The following is a 19018-nucleotide window of genomic DNA, read 5'->3' as shown; positions in this document are numbered from 1 at the left end:
TTCATCCGCCGCCATTACCTCATGTTTGAGCATGACAATGCATGGCCCATCGCAAAGATCTGTACACAATTCCTGGAAGCTGAAAATGTCCAGGTTCTCTGGCTTGCATACTTACATGTCACCGATTGAGCATGTTTTGGATGCTCTGGATCGACATGTACGACAGCGTGTTCCAGTTCCCGCCAATATCTAGCAACTTCACACAGCCATTGAAGAGGAGTGGGACAACATTCCACAATCAGCCTGATCAATTATGCAAAGGAGATGTGTTGCGCTGCACGGACTGGTTTCTGATCCATACACCTACCTTTTTTTTAAAGGTATCTGTGACCAACATGTATTCCCACTCATGTGAAATCCATAGATTAGGGCTTCATTTATTTATTTCCTTATATCCTACTTGCACATCATCATCTGCTCATGTATTACTCCAGTGTTAATCTGCTAAATTGTAATTCTTCACTTCTATGGCCTATTTATTGCCTACCTCCTCATGCCTTTTGCAAACACTGTATATGGACTTTCTTTTTTTTCTACTGGGTCATTGACTTGTTTATTGTGTTATTGGCTTGTTTATTGTTTATTCCATGTGTAACTCTGTGTTGTCTGTGTCACACTGCTTTGCTTTAAAATTGGCCAGGTCGCAGTTGTAAATGAGAACTTGTTCTCAACTAGCCTACCTGGTTAAATAAAGGTGAAATAAAATAAAATAACAAATATGAACTGTAACTCAGTAAAATTGTTGCGTTTATATTTTTGTTCAGTATAATTATGTTGAACTCCCCCCCCCTCAGAGAGACCCACCTGTTGAGTGTGTGTGGCTCCCGCTCTCCACGCTCTCCCTTCTCTCCGCGCACCACGGCTGAGTACTTATCCTCCTCGGTGCGCTCGTCGTTCTCCAGGGCCACGCGGGCCTTGTAGGTGGCGCTGGCCTCAATCTCCTGCGCCAGCTGGGCTGCCCGTGCCTCCCGCTTCAGGAACTCCTCTGAGTTATCCCGCTCCAGGGCAACACTGCATGGGGCAACACAGCACAGGGCAAACCATAGACACACACCCGTCCACAAACACACAAACAAAGCTAGGTGGGTGCTACACACTGGTAGTGGATGAGGCAAGTTCCTCCTTGATACACTTGACTGTGCCTGTATGAGGCGTGAGTGGAATGAGAGAAGCAAGTGCTGCTTACGTGTAGCTAGACAGGCTGCTGTCGTAGGTCGACATGATGCCATACTGCTCTTCGTTGTACTTGAACATGTCATTCGGGTCCCAACCATTAGACTGGAGAGAGAAGAAAAAGAGAGCAGAGGTTTTTGGTCAGATGGCGTAAACTGGTGGTGAGTAGGGAGTAACAGCGTTTTGCTACGGTGTGCACAAATGAACACACCCCGGTACATGCAGAGCACTAAATGGAAAGCAATACCACGTCTGTGTCCAGGGACTCCAGGCTGCCTGAGACAACGTGCTGCTGCTGCTCCCCTCCATCCCACGGCTCCAGGTCCTTCTCCTTGTGCTCCCCGTTGATTCTGCCGCTCACCGCCGTATCCGTGAAGTTGTCTACATGTTACATCACACATTCACATTTATACACAGTAGACAGACACGCATGCAAACAGAGGGGCCAAACAGCGGAGGGGAACCACATACACGCACAGCGCAAGTGCACTCTCTGCTTTGGCAGTGACCATGTCAGGCTAGCCAGTCACAACCCAGAGGTAGCAAAATCAAAGGGTTGACATTAGGGAGAATGAGTACAGAAATCAATGAGGGTAAGCAACAACAAAAAGCATGCACTTAGATTGCAGTCATGTCGGATGAAATATTTGGCTTATGGCCTGCCTGGAAATGGGATAAGGCAGAATTGAATGACTAAGCAAAATGAATGTTAGAATGCACAAGCCAGACTCTTATAATTGAGATCAGAAGAGAAAAGTGCCATATTTCAGCACAAATCTTTGCGTTGTACACCGGTGTAAATACTTTGTGATGTTTCAGTTGCATTTATTCATTAGATTCGTCCAAATCACGCTTTGTTTTTCTAAAATCACCCCTCTGGCTTTACTTCGAAGAATAAAGCTCTTTAGAGAATAACGAGACTCGGGTGGGGTACTGGTGGGTCCTCCATTGAAATACAGTCCGACTGAAACAAGTTCAATTTGAGGATTGTCCATTAGCAGAGTTTGCATTTCCGCAACGCTTTAGAGATATGACAGCTTAGTCCCTTTCAAAATGATAATGTGTCAACAAACAAAAGTGCAAGAGCAGAAAACAGACATATTACCTGTGTCTGTAGAGACTATACCCATTTGAAGAGAGAGACATGAAAGAGAAGGTCAGTGGAAAGAAGACAGGTAGCCTAAACCTAGCCTACCCCTAGGGTTCCCAACCTTTTTCCTAAAGCACCACCGTATGTTGAGGTTTCCATTCCAACCACTTAGTTATGTTTCTTTCCTTTTCAAACCAAATGGGTTACTGATAAGGTTACGGGTTAGCTGTTCAATATGGCACATGGCCATCACGTTTTGGAGATATTGTATGCATATTGTATGCATCTACAATGATTGGCAGACGTGTGCAAGCCTTAACATGTGGCATTTGCCGTTTGTCAGCTGGAAACTGGGTCGGCTAGAACAAGAACACTGATTCAAGATCAGATCCCTAGACACTCAGGAATGCTTCAGAATTGGAAGTGGGGAAGCCCTGATTGATCTAACCCATCTCTCCTTCACACAGTGCCACGTCACCAGTTGATTTGATTACAATGCTAACTCCCAGAAAGAGTATCATAGTTCACTGTGAAGTGTATGGACCCTGACAGGTTTAGAGGTGATTTATGGTGTAGTCAGAAAGTATTCAGACAATCCATTTTAGAAAAAGTATAAAAGGTACAATTATTTTCTTCCTCAATCTACACACAATAGCCCCATTATGACAAAGTGAAAACAGGATTTTAGAAATGTTGGTTAATTTATTAAAAATAAAACTGAAATATTCAGGCCCTTTGCTATGAGACTCAAAATTGAGCTTAGGCGCATGCTTTTTCCATTGATCATCCTTGAGATGTTTCTACAACTTGTCTGGAGTCCACCTTTGGTAAATTCAATTGATTGGACATGATTTGTAAAGGGACACACCTGACTATTTAAGGTCCCACACAGAGCAAAAAAAAACAACAACAAACAACAAGGCATGAGATTGAAGGAATTGTCCGTAGAGCTCAGAGACAGTATTGTGTCGAAGCAACATCATGCTGTGGGAATGTTTTTCAGAGGCAGGGACTGGGAGACTAGTCAGGATCAAGGGAAAGATGACCGGAGCAAAGTAAAGCGAGACGATCCTTGTTGAAAACCTACTCCAGAGAGCTCAGGACCTCAGACTGGGGCGAAGGTTCACCTTCCAACAGGACAACAACCCTAAGCACAATCTTTGTATTGGCCAACAAATAAACATCTATTTGTGCATCCAGTCAACTTTAGGGGACAGTGACAACCTGGAGTGTATAGGTCTTGACAGTAGGCCTTACTTTTACTGGCAAAATTGAGGTCCACGTCTCTGAAATGCACCACCACCACGTCAGAAGCCTTGAAGATGATGCTTTCCACAATGTCTTCCTGTCGCGGGCCCTCGCTGGGTTTAGGGATCTTCCTGTGGGCTGCATCTAGGACCAGGTCACACTGGGTGGACAAAGAGTGGTGAGAGCTAAATCACTTACGGTTGTAAACGTTTGCGTTCGCCTACTTCCTGGAGCAAATGCATGGTTATGTCTTACATTTTATTTTGGTTTTGTGTGCTTGGCGTGAGATTATGACCACTGTCCGTAACTGAGCCATGCAATGCATTTATCCTGAATGAATTAACGACAATGCTGTTAAACTTTAACCTAATTTAGGCTAAAGCCCTATTCGCACGGGACTAATTACTATAGAACGTTGGTTATGTAATAATTACCCCAGCATATCAGTTTCTCCAGTGGATGATTCAGACAGGATTTGTTTTAACCAAACTACCCTTGTAATCCCCCCCCCATTCACAATTGACAATTTTTACAGAAGCCTGGAGGCTCTTCTAGGTGTGAAGATATTTCAAATATAGGCCTAATGGCCTTCAGAAAGTCTAAATAATAATGTATATCAATAAGAACCATGAACTGTAACCTATGCAGATATTACCTGATGTATTTGGCAATTTATTAATTAATTGGCACAATATCGTACCCTTCATCTTTTAAAAGAGAACTAGGAATAAAAGAGAACTAGGAATAAAAGAGAACTAGGAATAAAAGAGCACAAGGAATAAAAGAGCACTAGGAATAAAAGAGCACTAGGAATGTTAATGACAAAACAGATAATTTAGGCTATGTAGGCTATGTGCATAGCAATTTGTTTTAAGCATCAATTTGTTCCCATGTTCTTACCCAAACTGGACTTGTTAAACTCTAAATATCCCTCAAAACACAGGTATGACAATTCGCATAGGATACTGTACGTATCAGAGAACTCTGGAGTTTGCTGAAAAACAGTAGGTTTAGGGCTGTGATAACCTTCCTGCCAAGTAAAAATTACCGACATGGCAGATTCGAACAGGACAAAAATGACAGTTGTGGTGATTTGTGCTCGTGCACATAATTACATTACCTGAGCTCCCCCAGTAAAACTTATCCCATCCGAATAGGGCTTAAGGTCCAGTTTTTTTTGTGTGTAAGCCTCCTTTTTTATTACCAAGAAAGATTGAATATGCTGGACCTCAGGTTATAGAACACTGCTCCAGCCACAACAATGAATTGACTTGACACCTAATAAGGGAAAAGGACGGAGCAGTATGTATTCCACTGTGGTGAATGTTGAAGAGTTGCCATTGTTTTATGTGATCCTCCTCCTTACCTCTGGGCCATATGTTTTGAACACTCCGTCATAAACCAATCCATTTTTAACCTTCAGTTCGCATTTGGATCCCTGAAAATTAGAAAAACATTTTACTTTCATACACATGAGTTATACTGTTTTGTTTAACTCAACTATGACCTTTGCCATGATATTATGAATAACTCCATTGGCAGTCTGAACAACACATTTTAAAGACATGCTCCATAACTTTGACTAGTAAGTATGTTTTTAAACTTCCCGCTTTGGGCTGGATGTGCCAATGTGTAGTTCATACTAGGGCTGGTCAGTATACCATATACCGGTATTGATGCACGGGCTGGATTGGGTTTTTACTTGACCTTGTATAACGGTATTTCAATGTTTGGTTTGTTAAATGTCTTATGCCACTCTGTCCTGTGCAATAATGTCCGTTTCCCTCTCTCCTTCCAAACACCAAGCCCCGCCGCATGTCACTCAAGGAGAGCTGTTTATTGCGCTACCACCAGAGATGGAAGAGAAAGCAAGACATCCCACTCGCTGTTTTTTTCTGGTTCAATGAAAGTAAATGAAGTAAGTAGACCAGCTGCTATTGCATTGGCGTCTATGGGAGACCCACCCCGTTAAGTAGCCCGGAACTGACCTTTTGCTCTCAATGGTAAACAACCTGAGTGAATTATCTTCATTTGTCCACCATCTTTGCTACCACACCGAGTCACAACAACCACACACAGTGAGTCTGCATGGTCAATGAATGCAGTGAAGATGCAATGCTGCAGATGGTGACAATGCTGCTTTCCACTTTGCGTCTTAATATAAATCCACAAGCGTTCTGTAAGCACAATATTTGTTTGTTACTGTCTGTGAACAGCTAGTTTGTCTTTTCTTAGCGAATTGTCTCAAATAAATTTAGTTAGCCACTTATTACCTTTGCGCTACTAAATGTAGTAGAGCAAAGGTAATCGCTAGTTAGCTGGCTAGCTAGCTAAATGTAGTCAGAGCAAAGGTAGCTAGCGAGCTAATACATCCCGATACCAGTACTGGTGTATGCCTAGATCAGTTTGTGAAACGGTACACTCTAAATCGAATAGGAATAGGCAAAGCATTAATATTTTAGCAACAATATGAGACAGTTAATGTAATTTTCCCATGTCTATTACATTAGACACATTAAAGCATACTTTTACATTATGTGAGCAACAAACACATTTCCTTTAAAGTATATATTTTTTTAGAAGTTACTGTCACAAAGAAATACTTAGGGAAACATTTAATTTTGTCCTTGAAATACTGTAGAATTCCACATTGTTTTTCTGAGGACAGCCAATATGGCCAACCGGTGGCTTCAAAGGCTCATTGGCCAAAACATAGCATCAACAATCCTGGGTTTATATATACAGTGGGGCAAAAACAGTTTTTAGTCAGCCACCAATTGTACAAGTTCTCCCACTTAAAAAGATGAGGCCTGTTATTTTCATCATAGGTACACTTCAATTATGACAGACAAAATGAGAAAAATAATCCAGAAAATCACAATGTAGGATTTTTTATGAATTTATTTGAAAATTATGGTAGAAAATAAGTATTTGGTCACCTACAAACAAGCAGGATTTCTGGATCTCACAGACCTAAAACATCTTCTTTAAGAGGCTCCTCTGTCCTCCACTCGTTACCTGTATTAATGGCACCTGTTTGAACTTGTTATCAGTATAAAAGACACCTGTCCACAACCTCAAACAGTCACACTCCAAACTCCACTATGGCCAAGACCAAAGAGCTGTCAAAGGACACCAGAAACAAAATTGTAGACCTGCACCCAGGCTGGGAGGACTGAATCTGCAATAGGTAAGCAGCTTGGTTTGAAGAAATCAACTGTGGGAGCAATTATTAGGAAATGGAAGACATACAAGACCACTGATCGATCTGGGGCTCCACGCAAGATCTCACCCCATGGGGTCAAAATGATCACAAGAACGGTGAGCAAAAATCCCAGAACCACACAGGGGGACCTAGTGAATGACCTGCAGAGAGCTGGGACCAAAGTAACAAAGCCTACCATCAGCAAGGGCATTGAAGATCAAACGTGGCTGAGTCTTTCAGCATGACAATGATCCCAAACACACCGCCCGGGCAACGAAGGAGTGGCTTCGTAAGAAGCATTTCAAGGTCCTGGAGTGGCCTAGCCAGTCTCCAGATCTCAAACCCATTGAAAATCTTTGGAGGGAGTTGAAAGTCTGTGTTGCCCAGCAACAGCCCAAAAACATCACTGCTCTAGAGGAGATCTGCATGGAGGAATGGGCCAAAATACCAGCAACAGTGTGTGAAAACCTTGTGAAGACTTAAAGAAAACGTTTGCCCTCTGTCATTGCCAACAAAGGGTATATAACAAAGTATTGAGAAACTTTTGTTAAAGACCAAATACTTATTTTCCACCATAATTTGCAAATAAATTAATTTAAAATCCTACAATGTGATTTTCTGGATTTTTTCCCCTTATTTTGTCTGTCATAGTTGAAGTGGACCTATGACGGAAATTGCAGGCCTCTCATCTTTTTAAGTGGGAGAACTTGCACAATTGGTGGCTGACTAAATACTTTTTTTGCTCCACTGTATCATTGGTTGCCATCCTTGGGTCATGCAAAACATATCCAGAACTTTTATAATATATATTTTTATTTAAATACGTTAAATGGGAACAATATGATATTTGGCCATGTCTCCCAGCCCTAGTTCATACACGCAGAATTACAGTCTTAGCTTGATAAGCTACAAATCAATAGTTTGAAAGCTGTTTACTTGAAGCTGTGCAGCATTCTTTTCTCTATATTGTCCCCCACCTGGGCCACCCCCCTAGCAATTTGAATTCCAGCCAATAAGCTTTAGCCCAAACAATTTGAGTGACAGCTAGCAAGATGAGCACACACAGCAGAGTGAGAACGAGAGCAATGACGTGGTGCACATACAGTTGAAGTCGGAAGTTTACATATACTTACGTTGGAGTCATTAAAACTGTTTTTTCAACCACTCCACAAGTGTCTTGTTAACAAACTATAGTTTTGGCAAGTCGGTTAGGACATCTACTTTGCATGACACAAGCAGTGTTTCCAGCAATTGTTTGACATTATTTCACTATCACAATTCCTGTGGGTCAGAAGTTTATATACACTAATTTGACTTTGCCTTTAACCAGCTTGGAAAATTCCAGAAAATTGTCAAGGCTTTAGAAGCCCCTGATAGGCTAATTGAAATCATTGGAGGTGTACCTGTGGATGTATTTCAAGGCCTACCTTCAAACTCAGTGCCTCTTTGCTTGACATCATGGGAAAATCAAAGAAAATCAGCCAGGACCTCGGGGGGCTCTCCAAGTCTGGTTCATCCTAGAAAGAAATGTCCAAACGCCTGAAGGTACCACGTTCATCTGTACAAACATTAGTACGCAAGTATAAACACCACGGGACCACACAGCTGTCATACCGCTCAGAAAGGAGACGCGTTCTGTCTCCTAGAGATGTACGTACTTTGGTGCGAAAAGTACAAATCGATCCCAGAACAACAGCAAAGGACCTTGTGAAGATTCTGGAAGAAACGGGTACTAAAGTATCTATAGCCACAGTAAAACAAGTCCTATGTCGACATAACCTGAAAGGCCGCTCAGCAAGGAAGAAGCCACTGCTCCAAAACCGCCATAAAAAAAGCCAGACTACGGTTTGCAACTGCACATGGGGACAAAGATTGTACTTTTTGTAGAAATGTCCTCTGGTCTGATGAAATAAAAATAGAACTGTTTGGCCATAATGACCATCGTTATGTTTGGAGGGAAAAGGGGGAGGCATGCAAGCCGAAGGACACCATCCCAACAGTGAAGCACGGGTTGGCAGCATCATGTTGTGTGGGTGCTTTGCTGCAGGAGGGACTGGTGCATTTCACAAAATAGATGGCATCATGATATAGGAAAAATGTGGATATATTGAAGCAGCATCTCAAGACATCTCAAGCATCTCAATGGGTCTTCCAAATGGACAATGACCCCAAGCATACTTCCAAAGTTGTGGCAAAATGGCTTAAGGACAACAAAGTCAAGGTACTAGAGTGGCCATCACAAAGCCTTAACCTCAATCCTATAGAACATTTGTGGGAAGAACTAAAGGTGTGTGCAAACAAGGAGGCATACAAAACCTGACTCAGTTACACCAGGTCTTTAAGGAGGAATGGGCCAAAATTCACCAAACTCATTGTGGGAAGCTTGTGGAAGTCTATCCAAAACGTGTGACCCAAGTTGAACAATATAAAGGCAATGCTACCAAATACTAATTGAGTTCATGTAAACTTCTGACCCACTGGGAATGTGATGAAAGATAAAAAAGCTGAAATCACTGAAATGTCAGAATAATAGTATATTCTGAAAATAAAGTGGTGATCCTAACTGACCTAAGACGGGGTTTTACTAGGATTAATTGTCAGGAATTGTGAAACTGAGTTAATGTATTTGGCAAAGGTGTATGTAAACTTCCGACTTCAACTGTATGTGATGTAGTACGCAATTTTCGGGGACCCTTTTGTTTCATGAGCGTCACTTTCAGAACTACTGACTAAAAAGTATACAAAAGTACCAGAGAATCATTTTAAAACAATGAGTAATCACACATGGCGTAATTATCGCAAGTGCAGATTTGGTGGACAAACATGTGACTATTGCTTGCTTGATATGCAATACAATGCATTTTTGACTCCATGTGACCCCTCTTCAGTGACTCGACAGCTCTTGTAGTGTGCTGTCATCAGGATTCCAGCGACCATTAACTAAAACTATGTCCACTATTTCCCCTGCGCTGAGGGGTGGGGACAACTTCCATATATAGCTTGCTCTGCTACCTCTGTCTATGGCAATATGTCCTCAGTTTGGTTTTGCCAGCCTTGATCATGTATAAAGTGATGGGGGGTAGCAAAGAATAATAAGAACAGGAGGGTACATACCACTACTGATGTCAAGACATGGACCATCCTCATGTTTGCATATACACCGTTGAAGACAACCTGAAAGACAAAAAAAAAATGTATCATAGAATTCAAACCTGAGAGCCCAAAACAAAATAACTCCAAAGAAAACATCTGCACTCATTGTGGACAAAGCCTGTGACAAACCAAGCAACTGAGTACGTACCAATAGTAAATAAGATACCGTTCAATTTCACAATCTCCCACAATCTCCCAACTTCACCTGCCCATTACAAATAAATGGGATTGAAAAATGTAATAAATTATTAAACTTAACTTACTGCTGCCGAAGTACCTTTGGTACTATGCCGTCCCCTGAATAAAGACAAAAATAATGGTCAATATCATTTGTCATTAGGGCAAGTTTTACTAGAAATATGGCCTGCTCACTAGGTGTGCAGTGGTTACTTCACTTTACAACAAACACACAATCATTTCCTTTTGGATTAGGAAATATGTGACTTGAATTACATTCATACTAGACCCCCGCATATGATGAGAGCTTCATTGTATATTATATGCATGGGTCTGGACTCCAAAGTGAAACATGACCAAAAACACAAGCATTGCTGGGACGTACTGTAGTCCTGCCAATAGTTCACTGTCAAAATAGACTGAAATGCTGCTGAAATCACGCCCATCGGGTTAACGGTAGTTCTTACAAATGTCATCATTCAAGGGCACAATTTTACATAAGCAGCAGCGACAACGCCAAGGTTGAAAGCCCGTCGTCAGTCTCGTAATTGTTAACGGGAATTGTGATTCTCCATACCCGTTAGAGCACGTGGCAAACTCATTTCACAGAGGCCGAGTGTCCACTGCTTTTTGCTCCAACCTTGTACTTGATGAATTAAGGTCACTAATTTGTAAAGGAACTCCCCTCACCTGGTTGTCAAGGTCCTAAAAACAAAAACCCACAGACAGTAAAGCCCTCCGTGGGACAAGATTGACACCCGTGTTAGAGGTTCGCTAATGAAAAGCCTCGCAACTGTTTTCCAACTGTTATTGGCGATACTTTCTTCGTTCCCGATTCAGTGAACAGTTGCAGTTGGTTTGACAAAATCCAGTGAAAACTCAGCAAGATATTAAATCCACATTTTGCACAGAGTGAAGAAGTTCCCTCACCATTTTAGCTGCCAGACAACTTGCATTTCCCAACATATTTGCAGGAACTAGTCATTTCCAGATAATGTGGCCACATCAAAGACGATACAGCAGGGTTCCCCAACTGGCGGGCCACATTTTATTAGGCCCCTCAAGTTTTCTATTGGACATAACTGTGTAAAAACACCAGCAAATCAACTCTAAGTGATAAGAATTTTGGAAATCTGTTCCAACGTATTCCCTTGCATAATAGAGACATATGTGCTTGTATACAAATGTAAGCAAGGTTTGAAATTATTGTTTTTTGTTTGGGAATTTTTGCGGTCAATTTGCAGTCTACATATTATTTGTAATCATGTTCCGGACCCCCTGATTATCCTCTCCAGGGAAAATACGTTTTTTTTATCGGCCAGCGGCTGAATATAGTTGATGATTCCTGCAGTACAGTATGAAGACATCACGAAACTGCTTCTTCAATAGAAGCGATGTCATGGCAACGTTAGCAAGCATAGCGCATAGGCAAAAACACGTCAACTGGTCTTGCGGTCATTTCGTGCTGAGCTGCGCATGTGCAGGCCATCAAATGAAAGGCACTCTTTCAATATAAATTAGTTTGACAAAAAATGAAAACATGCGTTTGTCACTTTCACAAGGTTGTTGTATTGACAGGTTCAGTTACTTAAGACATTTACTCGAATCTAGGTTTTGCCTATTGAATTAGAGAAAATATGAACTAGACTAATTTTTACTTCTCCCATTTTACTTTCCAAACCCGTGTGGTCTGTTGATTGCGCTTCTCGTGACATGTCCCTGAAAGTATTGTCCCTGACAGTTCACTCAGGCCAATAACCATTGAAAAAAAAATGGTCAGTTACTGTCTGCTTAACGTTGGCTATTCCATAGATGGGTTAGGTGACGTCATAAATTATGCGCAAGCTTCAATGGGGCATTAGTCCATGAGTTTATGTTATTCTGGATGGCCAGATAACTACCAACATTGACAAACTGCCACGTGGAAAATTGTGCCTAATTTCAGCTAGATTAATCTTGTTTTTGACTGATTTCATGTCAATGCTAATATGGCTAAAATCGCAAGTTAACAATGTATGAGAGACGTTCTCATTGTGAAAATGTATTTATGTTTTCAATAAACATTGGAGAAATATAGTTTACATGTTGGCAACCATCTAAGCCAGCCCAGTCTGTGATAGCAGCTAGATCTGGCCTACTTATAAACTGAAACACATTTATATAAGTATTTAGACCCTTAGTACTTTGTTGAAGCACCTTTGGCAGCAGTTGCAACCTTGAGTCTTCTTAGGTATGACGCTACAAGCATGGTACACCTGTATTTGGGGAGTTTCTCCTATTCCTCTCTGCAGATCCTCTCAAGCTCTGTCAGGTTGGATGGGGAGCATTGCTGCACAGCTATTTTCAGGTCTCTCCAGCGATGTTCGATCAGGTTTAAGTTCAGGCTCTGGCTGGGCTAATCAAGGGCATTCAGAGACTTATCCTGAAGCCACTCCTGCTTGTTGTCCTGTTGGAAGGTGAACCTTCGCCTAAGTCTGAAGTTCTGAGCGCTCTGGAGCAGGTTTTCATCAAGGATCTCTCTGTACTTTAATCCATTAATCTTTCCCTTGATCCTGACTAGTCTCCCCGTCCCTGCCTCTGAAAAACATCCCCCAGCATGATGTTGCCACCACCATGGTTCACCGTAGGAATGGTGCCAGGTTTCCTCCAGACGTGACGCTTGGTTTCATCAGACCAGAGAATCTTGTTTCTCATGGTCTGAGTCTTTAAGTGACTTTTGGCAAACTCCAAGCAGGCTGTCATGTGCCTTTTACTGAGGAGTGGCTTCTGTCTGACCACTCCACCATAAAGGCCTGATTTGGTGGTGCTGCAGAGATGGATATCTTTCTGGAAGGTTCTCCCATCTCCACTGAGGAACTTTGTCAGTGACCATAGGGTTCTTGGTCACCTGACCAAGGCCCTTCTCCCCCGACTGCTCAGTTTGGCCAGGAGGCCAGCCTTAGAAAGAGTCTTGGTGGTTCCAACTTCTTCCATTTAAGAATGATGGGGGCCACTGTGTTCTTGGGGACCTTCAATGCTGCAGACATTGTTTGGTACCCTTTCCCAGAACTGTGCCTTGACACAATCATGTCTCAGAGCTCTACGGACAATTATTTGTCCTCCTGAATTTCAATTCTCATAGCAAAGGGTCTGAACCTTATTTAAGTATATGTTTAAATGTTTTTATAAATTTGCCAACATTTCTAAAAACCTGTTTTCACTTTGTCATTATGGGGTATTGTGTGTAGATTGCTGAGGACTTTTATTTATTTTAGAATAAGGCTATAACCTAACAACATGTTGAAAAAGTCAAGGGGTCTGAATACTTTACAAAGGCACTGTAGATGACAGCACGTTACACAGTGCAAACAAAACATATCTACTCACATGCAAGAAGCATATCTCACTCTGTACAAAACATAGATTTCATATCTTTGTGTTCTTGTTGAACCAAGGACATTTCGAAGATAATTTTTTTGCCAAATCGAGAACAAAGGCGGCATCACCAAGAACAGGTTAGTTTTAAAATCTATGGCAGCGTATGTGTAGGGCTTTCTTGTAACACCCAGTATGAAAACATATACTGAACAAAAATATAAACCCAATATGCAACAATTTTACTGAGTTAGTTAAAATAAGGTAATCAGTCAATTTACATTTTAAAAAGTATGCCCTAATCTATGGATTTCACATGATTGGGCAAGGGCCCAACCACTTGGGTGCCAGGCATGGCCAATCGGAATGAGTTTTTCCCCCCAAAAAGGGCTTTATTACAGACAGAAATAGTCCTGTTCCATCAGCTGACCAGGTGGCTGGTCTCAAACGATCCCACAAGTGAAGAAGCCAGATGTGGAGGTCCTAGGCTGGCGTAGTTACACATGGTCTTTAGTTGTGAGGCAGGTTGGACGTACTGCCAAATTCTCTAAAACAATGTTGGAGGCAGCTTATGGTAGAGAAATGAACATTCAATCCACCAACAGCTCTGGTGGACAAACTTGAGACATCTGTGGCATTGTGCTGTGACAAAACTGTACATTTTAGTGGCCTTTTATTGCGTATAATGGATGGATTATCTTGGCAAAGGTGATATGTCACTAATAAGGATGTAAACCAATTTGTGCACACAATTTTAGAAAATATTTTGTACAGATGTAACATTTCTGGGACCCTTTATTTCAGCTCATGACACATGGGGCCAACACTACATGTGGATTTTATATTTTTGTTCTGTATAATTATCACATTGCCGATTGTTGCAAAGCGTTTTGCAACAAACCATTTACTCAAAACCGAAACTCAAAGAGTTTCTATTGGACAAAATCAGGTAGGTCCCTCCCAGTTTCGATTGCTCCTTTTATTTATGGCTCTGAAATGGTAAACGGTTTCCGTAATGAATTACCCCTGGCTTACAAATTGGTAGCTTGAAATAGCCGACTTATCCAATAATACCATTTGATGCTGATACAATGGCATGAATTAATGGTAGTCTGCTAACGTAGCCTAAATCTAGTGAAGTTAGTTATGTAGTATATACGTTTGATTAGTTGCTGTATATACAACCTCTTGTCACAGGGTTATTCTGTGAAGCAATTGACACAGGACACAAACCAGCAACCACTGCTAGTTTACTAAATGTTATCAATACTCGTTAGCTACTAAACAGATGGAGCTACCAAAATAACTAAGTACCGCAATACTGCTGGATTGTGTGTCAGCATGATTCGTGGGCCTAACTTGCAAGCTGGCTGGCTAAAAACTTGACCACCACCAACGACGTAGTAAGCAGTCAGGCCCCACTGAAATGTGCATTCACATAACACACGTTTTGACGTTTGTCGCAGAAATGTCAGATCCTGTAACTAATAGCATAACTAGCTTATGTTCATTTTCAAACGTTGGCATTATATTTCGTAACTAAAATGTCGACTGAATAAATCACCGACCTGCCCAAATTCTGTCGTCCGGCCCCAGCGGCAGCACCACCGCCGGGTTTGCGATTACCACCGGCCTGCTTCATTGACATTATCCCATAAACGACAACGTTTGCGGTGTGTTCCTAATATCTCAAAAACACTATACACTGTAACCAAATGATGAAAAGATAATGTTAGGCTGAGTTAGCGAGCTAGATAGCTTTTTTTAATGACCGCTAACGTGAACTTGCTAGTTCAGCTGCTCGCGCAATGTGATTCAAAACCTTAGAGAACCTTGCTAGCTATTAGCTTATTTAGCAAATAGCAGGCTAGCTAACGTATGTGTAATGCCTATTAAAATAGAACAGTTAGCTATCCTCTTTAAAAATAAATGACTTGAACCTCCGGTCAATTTATTTTTCGATATGCTCCAACGGGATTTTCAGCTATCTCCGATTCTCTCTTCGTTGCTAACAGCGAAAGGAGCCGGCTTCTTCTTCTTTGAGGTTTGTTAGCAGACTCCGCTCAGTGTATTGTCGCCACCTACTGTACGGGGTTGTAAAATATCCCCAAAAACAAAAGATGTCATACATCTACTTTCCAGGCACAACCTGTTAAATCAAACACAACGTACGCAATCTGCTTGCGCATGTCATGATTAACTGATCATGCCCTCGAAGCAGGTGTTTGTTGGATATACTGTTACGGGGCAAACCGTGACAATATATCCAACTAACACTGGCTTCAAGGGCATTATCACTTTTATACAACGTGTTACCAACATATTCAAATGATGATCGACATATTTTCATTAAACGTTATTTTTTTCAATGTATTCGCACTAGTTCATCTTTCCACAATATATAGTCCCGACACAAATCTAGGGACGTAGGCCGTCATTGTAAATAAGAATTTGTTCTTAACTGGCTTGCCTAGTTAAAACAAATAAACGTTTGATAAATAAAAAGAGACGCGACGCCGTCGTTCGTTATTTTTGTTCTGTATCTATAGTCGCGACCCAGTCCTTCGTTCGAACTGTTCCGTTGCCATACTGACGAGCAACGTTCTTATCCCTTGCTTGCTAACTAGCCAGCTACGGCTAATTTACAATCATGTCAAAAAGTGCAGCCAGAATAACAGCAAAGTAGGCGCATTTGTTTAAGCTGTTTTCGAGTTAAGATTTATTTGGAAACATCCATAACAATGAGTTTATGATGTGCGACTTTACCTGGCAGAAAAAAATGTGCTCTCTTGTCAGGACACAGTTCAGACAAAAGAAAGACAATCCATGGCGTTCATTTGAGCTGATATTAATAAATTAAACCATACATTCGCGTTGTTATCCACCAACAGCTGACGTAGCTATAGCTACTTATTGTGTCACATGTATCTGTACATTCCTCTGGATTGTGCATTGGTTGAAATATCTTGCTACTACTTCGGCTGCCTTGCTTCAGCCTTTTGGGTGTTGTGCCGAAAATCTCCCCTTGACAGAACCCCCCCTTCTAATTTCCTTAATTTTGTGGCTATTCAAATACTTTGTGTGGCACACATCAGAGTCAAATACTTTATAAATGTATGTGTGTTATATTAAACATAGAGGAGGGAGTAGGGCGGAACTTTGCCGGGGAGGGCACCGGGTGACCCCAGGTGCCGAAGAGTGCTGAAGAGGTGGGGTTCGCCCAGGGCGCCAGACAAGCTAGAACCGCCACATACACTTGAAACAAACAGCCACATCGAAAACTGCAGACAAAAATGCTTTCTGCTACTAAAATCAGTGAAATGTAGGCTAATCTGACAACGGAGTGAAGAGCAGAAATCTCAACTAGCAAGCAAGTCGCAGCAATGAAGAACGGGGGGATTCTTTGAGATGGTGCTGCAGTGTTCTCTGTTTTCGGCCAGGATGTTGCTTCAGCGTTTTCTGTCTGTGTAGTTTCTGGACTGTGTAGTCCCGATGCTATGATTTGTATATTTTTTTATATATTTTTTTTTATATCAAATCAATACATAAAGCACATGAGGGAACACAAGCATACATAGATTACAAACAATAGACAATCGAGCGAGGGGGTACAATATCACATTACAATTACACAAGGATCTTAAGGGACATGCATATACTTACAATTCTAACAGCTTTTTTGTTAGTAGAGCATTTAACCGACTTAAAATACAGTTCAATTTCTTTTTGTAGGGTACGAAAATGTGGTTTTCTGTTGGAAATTTACATTTGTGTATATGAAATTTGGCCCCAAAAATAATGAAATTAATTACATAAAAATGATTCCGCTTATTTCTATTGTATGTAAAGAATCCAAACAGTACATCTCTCCACAATAGTGTAAAATCTTCATAAATGTGTTCAATTATAAACCTACTGATGTCTTGCCACAGTTTTCTTACATGTATACAATGCCAAAAAAGATGCACAACTGTTTCTGGGTGGTCATTACAAAAGGAGCAATTTGAGTTGATGTTTTCCTTAAACTTCTTCATATAGTGGTTGGCAGGATAATATTTATGAATCATTTTAAAGGAAACTTCCTTAACTTTGTTAACAAGTAGGTATGTGTGTGGCAACATCCAAACTTAGACTTGGTTTTGGGGATTTTTTCTGTAAGGCTATTAAGACTCTCTATGCAAATGGTAACAGCTCTATCAAATTGAAATATGGCACCTCACCTAGATTTGAGTTAAAGAGAGGAATTAGGCAAGGTTGTCCTATCTCTCTGTTCCTGTTTTTATTAATCACCCAACTTCTTGCAAATTCTTTAAATAATAGTCATGTACAAGGTATTTCCATAGCTGGTAAAGAAATTATTATAAGCCAGCTGGCTGACGATACCACACTTTTTCTGAAAGACGCTAACCAAATTCCCATATCGATCAATGTGATACAATCCTTTTCCAAAGCGTCTGGTCTATATCTTAACATTAAGAAATGTGAATTCATGGCTGTCCAAAGATTGTATGACACCTTCATATTATGGTATTCCAGTAAAAGAAGAACTTACATATTTAGGCATAACCATTACAAAGGATCAGAAGTCTAGAGGCTTACTCAATTTTAACCCTCTTATTAAAAAAACCCAGAAGAAACTAAATCAATGGCTACAGAGGGACTTATCTTTAAAAGGGGAATTCAAATGGCTCATTTGAGGCGTTTTTCCTGTTTTTGGTTGCATGCGGCGGCGGGCCTCTGAGGCAAGGCAGGTGAGAGGTTAAAGACTGTTGATAACCAATAACCAAGGCTGGAGGTATCTCTAGACTAACATATGGTGCTCTATCTTTATATCTTGACCGTAAAATAAGCAAAGAGATAGACCAGATGCTTTTCAACTTTCTGTGGAGAAACCGTACCCATTACATTAGGAAAACTGTTGTCATGAACACTTATGAGAATGGTGGACTGAATTTTCTGGATTTTACTACTTTATATAATACTTTCAAGATCAATTGGATAAACCAATTCCTAAGAAGACCCACTTCTATCTGGAATTTTATTCCTCATCATGTCTTCTCTACTTTTGGTGGCCTTAACTTCATGTTGTTTTGCAATTATAATATTGACAAAGTTCCATTGAAACTTTCTGCTTTTCATCGGCAGGTTTTCTTGTCATGGTCCTTAATTTATAAACAAAATTTTTCTCCACACAGATATTATATATGGAATAATCGGGATATATTGTATAAAAATACCTCTCTGTTTTTAGAATATTGGTTCAGAAATAATATCCTATTGGTGAGCCAACTGTAAATGCAGAGGGTCTTTTACTCAGTTATAAAGAATTCTTATCACTTTACAAGGTCCCTGTAACACCTAAAGATTTTGCAATTGTTTTAGATGCCATTCCCTCAGGTTTTGCTTTATTATTCAGGAACATGTCAAGACCTGACCCTCAGAGCCTACCTTCTATTGACCCTGTTGACTCATCAGTAGGTAAGATTTGTTTCTCTTTTGGTCCATTCAACAACAGAGCGATACGATCCTTGTTTCAGCAGGATGTTGTATCTCTATACCTTATGTCATGCCTTATTGGAATGGATTTATTGATAATATCTGTTGGAAAAAAGTTTGGA

At 40.8% G+C, this 19018-nt stretch overlaps 1 protein-coding gene across 6 annotated transcripts in view; it reads right to left on the bottom strand.

Moving 5' to 3' along the window:
* LOC118357990 (ataxin-2-like) overlaps window positions 1–15445 on the bottom strand; it is a 33374-nt gene extending 17929 nt beyond the window's left edge. For 4 of the 6 annotated variants that reach the window (XM_035735311.2, XM_052478473.1, XM_035735314.2 and 1 more), the window contains exons 1-8: window positions 14969–15445; window positions 10133–10166; window positions 9831–9890; window positions 4878–4949; window positions 3521–3671; window positions 1421–1554; window positions 1187–1278; window positions 805–1011 (exon numbers count right to left, since the gene is read on the bottom strand). In XM_035735311.2, the coding sequence (XP_035591204.1) occupies window positions 805–1011; window positions 1187–1278; window positions 1421–1554; window positions 3521–3671; window positions 4878–4949; window positions 9831–9890; window positions 10133–10166; window positions 14969–15048 (830 nt within the window). In that variant the 5' untranslated portion in view covers window positions 15049–15445. Of the gene's footprint in view, window positions 1–804; window positions 1012–1186; window positions 1279–1420; window positions 1555–3520; window positions 3672–4877; window positions 4950–8143; window positions 8222–9830; window positions 9891–10132; window positions 10167–14968 lie in introns of those variants that run through there. The other 2 variants (XM_052478476.1, XM_052478475.1) reach the window with 2 other exon arrangements.
* Between the last annotated feature and the right edge of the window lie 3573 nt (window positions 15446–19018).

This window comes from Oncorhynchus keta, chromosome 25 (genome assembly GCF_023373465.1).
Source record: "Oncorhynchus keta strain PuntledgeMale-10-30-2019 chromosome 25, Oket_V2, whole genome shotgun sequence".
NCBI classification, from domain to species: domain Eukaryota; kingdom Metazoa; phylum Chordata; class Actinopteri; order Salmoniformes; family Salmonidae; genus Oncorhynchus; species Oncorhynchus keta.
The sequence above is the reverse complement of the archived record's forward strand: the minus strand, read 5'-3'. Positions and strand labels throughout refer to the sequence as shown.